Genomic DNA, 3,964 nt, shown 5'->3' with positions numbered 1-3,964 from the left:
TGGCGGCGCTCCGCCTATGTGCGCACCGCCAACGCATTAAAAAAAATGGCGGGCGAAAAGCGGAAGCCTCGGGCAGCTTTCGAGCAGGGAGGGGATTTAAACCGGCTCAACGCCGCAGGAGCGATCAGATGTCAGAAAAGTGTGGCTAGAACCGGATAATCATGAAAACACCACTTGGGGACCTGGTAACAAAATACTCCGTTCTAAAGGGGGTTTGAGCCGGAAAGCGACGGCTGGGGACGGTGCGCAGATGTTGGGTGTGTGAACGTGGATATAAAATCCGTTACTGAAGCGTGCCGAAAGCAGACTAAACGGCCTGTCTGACCGCACCCTGTGTCTCCCTTCATACTTGGGTCCTTCGTTTGTCATCCCACACACTAGTCATTCTGACCAGCGACCCCCCATCTCTATTTCCCAGTAGCACTGTGACTGCCACCCACTCCCATTCCTCCCAGCAATCCTTGCTCTCCAACCTTCACCTCCTGGGCTCCCCCCCCCCCACATGGAAGGATGCATTTATTGGGGCACGGGGCGTAGCCCCTGAGTCGAGACTTGCCCTCCTTCATTGCAACTGTGTCTACCTGGCTGTTGGGTCTTCTCCATGGAGCCTGATTCTGGAAGACAGTTGGCACCACTGAGGTTTGGCTAGTAGTCAGTAGTCACCATAATGTTGCCTGGAGGTTTTGGGGGTGGAACCTGAAGAGGGCAGGGTTTAGGGAGCATAGGAATTTGGTGTAGTGGCTAAGAGTGCAGACTCTAATCTAGGATCTGAGAAACCCAGGTTCGAATTCCGACTCTGCTGTGGAATCTTGCTGATTGACCTGGGGTCAGTCACTCTCTTTCAGCCTAATCTGCCTCACAGGGTTGTTCTGAGGATAAAAAGATGCAAGTCACTTCAGGAGAAAAGTGGGGTATAAGTAAATATGGTCCCGTGGCACACACCTTCTTATCTGAACTATTCAAAGAGTTAGATCAAGATGGGTAGCTGTGTTAGTCTGTCTGTAGCAGTAAAAAAGAGCAAGGGTCCAAATTTGTGGCAGGGGATGAGCTTCGTGAGTCACTGCTCACTTCTTCAGATACAACTACAGTGTGAGTCCATCTGTCCTGTATATTGGATGGCAAATGACATTAGCAGACAAATGGCAATAGCAGGCGTGATTGGATTAGATGCGACATGCAGAGGGGTGATCGGATTAGGTGTGATATGCAGAGGAGTAGTAGGCGTGGAGAAATCAGCATCCGTAATGAGACAGGAAACCTAGGTCTGGATTTAAGGTCTGGATTTGTCTGGATTTATCAGTTGCAGAATGGCAACTGATAATGAAGCTCAGTACAATGTATCCACCTGGACTGAAATCCAGTCCTAGGTTTCCTGTCTGATTTCTCCAGGCCTGCTGTCCCTCTGCATATCACCTAATCCAATCACGCCTTCTATTGTCAGTTGCCTGCTAATGTCATTTGTCATCTGAAATCACTCCACTTTCCAATATATAGGACAGGTGGACTCACGTTCTTGCTGTTATCTGAAGAAGTGAGCAGTGACTCACACAAGCTCCGACCCTGCTACAAATTTTCTTAGTCTTTTAAGGTGCTACTGGACTCTGGCTCTTTTCTACTATTCATAGGGTGCGTTCAGACGGGGCGTTTGCTACGGTATAGGTGCGGGTTGCAATCGGTGTACTTACCGGCGTCCACATGTAGAACATCTGCCTTCCGTCCCTAACCGTTGCAAAGCCCTTTAAACCGTTGTACTCTGCCACTAGGTCCCCAAGTGGTGGTATCCTGAGTACAACGGTTGTAATCGCTTTACCCCCCGTCTGATCACTCTCCACTGGTGTCTAGCCACTTCCGTTCGGAAGCCTGAGGCTTCTGATTTTCGCCCGCCATTTTTTAAAAAAAGGTTGGCGATATGCGCTTGGGCGAAGCTTCGCCCTGGCGTTTGTTTTTTTTAAAAAAGAAAAGGGCCTTAGTTTAGCGTTTCGGAGGAGTCCGGGACCTCAGGGAGGCTACTTTACTCTTTAAACTTTAAAGGTAAGTCCTTACCTTTAAAGTTTAAATGTCAGACGGGGTTTTTTGCGCATGCGCAAAGATTGCTATTCTGTGGATGGCTGCCTATGCGCATGCTCAAACTAAGTTTTAAAAAACAAACGCTGATGCCTGCAGCGTGTGGATGGGCATACAGCAATGGGCTCCGCAGACAGGAGGTGAGTGTGATCGCGTTTCAGCCGGCATAAACAGCACCGGTTCCAACTGGTACAGTTTATGCCGGCTGAAACGCCCCGTCTGAACGCACCCATAGAGTGCTGGGCTGCAGATTTCCCAAGGTGCACTGGTGCTTGGGGGCCATTGTGGAAGGTGTGTGGAGCTCCCCTTCCAAGGGGATCTATGAATTCTGTGTTACACTTTCACAGAACCACAATTCACAGCGTTTCCTGTGCAAAGCAAATTATCACTCCAATTGTTCAAGGCTGCAGTGCAGAAATGCCTGAGGTTTGTAGGAGGGGCCCCTGCTTCAGTTCTGACCAGCAGCCCCCCCTTTGAATGAAGCATCCCTTGGAGCAGGAAAAAGGTGTTTCCTGTGAAATTTGTTTTGGTGGAGCATTTGAAAAGGAAGAGAGCAGGAAAAATCTGCCCGGAATGCCCAGCCGCCCCTTGTGGCACTGCATGGCTCCTTGAAGAGTGAGGAGTGCCACACCTATCTATGCTCACCATCTGAAGTTGCAGGAGGGCGTGAAGCATTTGTCATAATCATTAAGGAAGGGCCTCTGAGCATGACCAAAGTGCTTTCCTCATGTCTCCATGACTGGCATTGATAGTGAAGGGGAGGTCCACTGGGGCAAGGAGCTTTCCTCACTCGCTGGCGGGAACGAGATAGGATTATGGAGGTGGCCCCCGGGGAGTTAAGGAAGCCAGGGCCTCCACAACCCGGTCTCAGCCTCCTGATCTTATCCCCAAGAGACTATCCACAGAAGCCGCAGTTTTACCTCATAGCCAGGGGCCATGAGTCTCTGCTAGTGCCTCGCCTAAGAATAGCCGAGGGCCCAGAGTGTACATCCTGTCTCCCCCCAAGTTCCCAGTTGACTTCCTCAGGAAAAACCCAGGAGGAAATGGGAGGGAGAGGCACAGCTCGAGAGGGAGGCTGCTGCGGCGAGCAGGGAGTCCTGTTCGGGGGGCCCCACCAAGACGATGGAGTCGCTGCTCTTCTTGGTTCTCTTCTTGCAAGTCCAGGGCCCAAGGACTGGGACGTATGCCTCTGAGCTGGACCCCAATGGGAAACATGTCTGCGGGTAAGGCAGGTAGGCCCGGTGGCGGCAGTCGCATTAGGATGACCCTGGGCTGAGAACAGAGTTGAGCTGCCTGGTCCCTGGGGGTGGGGGGGAGGCACAGGCTATGGCGGCCAACTCCAGGCTGGGAAATTCCTGGAAATATGGCAGTGAAAAGCCAGGGGAGGGCAGGATTTGGGGAGGGGAGGGACCTCCGCAGGGTAGAATGACGCAGAGCCCACCCTCCAAAGGGGCCATTTCCTCCAAGGGAACGCGTCTCTGTAGTCTGGAGATCGGTTGTAATTCTGGTTGCCCATCTCAAGGTGGTGGCTGGAGGTCTGGGAGTGCAGTTGATCTCCCGGGGAAAGAGATCAGTTCCCCAGGAGAACATGGCTGCTTTGGTGTCGTGGTTAAGTGTGCGGACTCTAATATGGGAGTACCGGGTTTGATTCCCCACTCCTCCACTTGCACCTGCTGATGTGACCTTGGGTCAGTCACAAGCTCTGGCACAGCTGTCCTTGAAAAAGAGCAGTTTGTGTCAGAGCTCTCTCAGCCCCGCCCACCTCACAGGGTGTCTGTTGTGGGGAGGGGAAGGGAAAGGAGTTTGTAAGTCGCTCTGAGACTCCTTTGGGTAGTGAAGGGCGGGGTATAAATCCAATCTTCTCCTCCTCCTCCTCCTCCTCCTCCTCCTCCTCCTCCTC

The 3,964-nt window shown here is 52.2% G+C and overlaps 1 protein-coding gene across 1 annotated transcript in view; it reads left to right on the top strand.

The window, feature by feature from the left end:
• The first annotated feature begins 3,186 nt into the window (after positions 1-3,186).
• The window catches only part of SCARF1 (scavenger receptor class F member 1), a 17,495-nt gene continuing 16,717 nt past the window's right edge, over positions 3,187-3,964 (top strand). The window contains exon 1 of the mRNA XM_015421845.1: positions 3,187-3,287. Coding sequence (XP_015277331.1) covers positions 3,187-3,287 — 101 coding nt within the window. The remainder of the gene's footprint in view (positions 3,288-3,964) is intronic.

This window comes from Gekko japonicus, unplaced genomic scaffold (assembly GCF_001447785.1).
Source record: "Gekko japonicus isolate JY-2015 unplaced genomic scaffold, Gekko_japonicus_V1.1 scaffold21, whole genome shotgun sequence".
NCBI lineage: Eukaryota > Metazoa > Chordata > Lepidosauria > Squamata > Gekkonidae > Gekko > Gekko japonicus.
The sequence above is the reverse complement of the archived record's forward strand: the minus strand, read 5'-3'. Positions and strand labels throughout refer to the sequence as shown.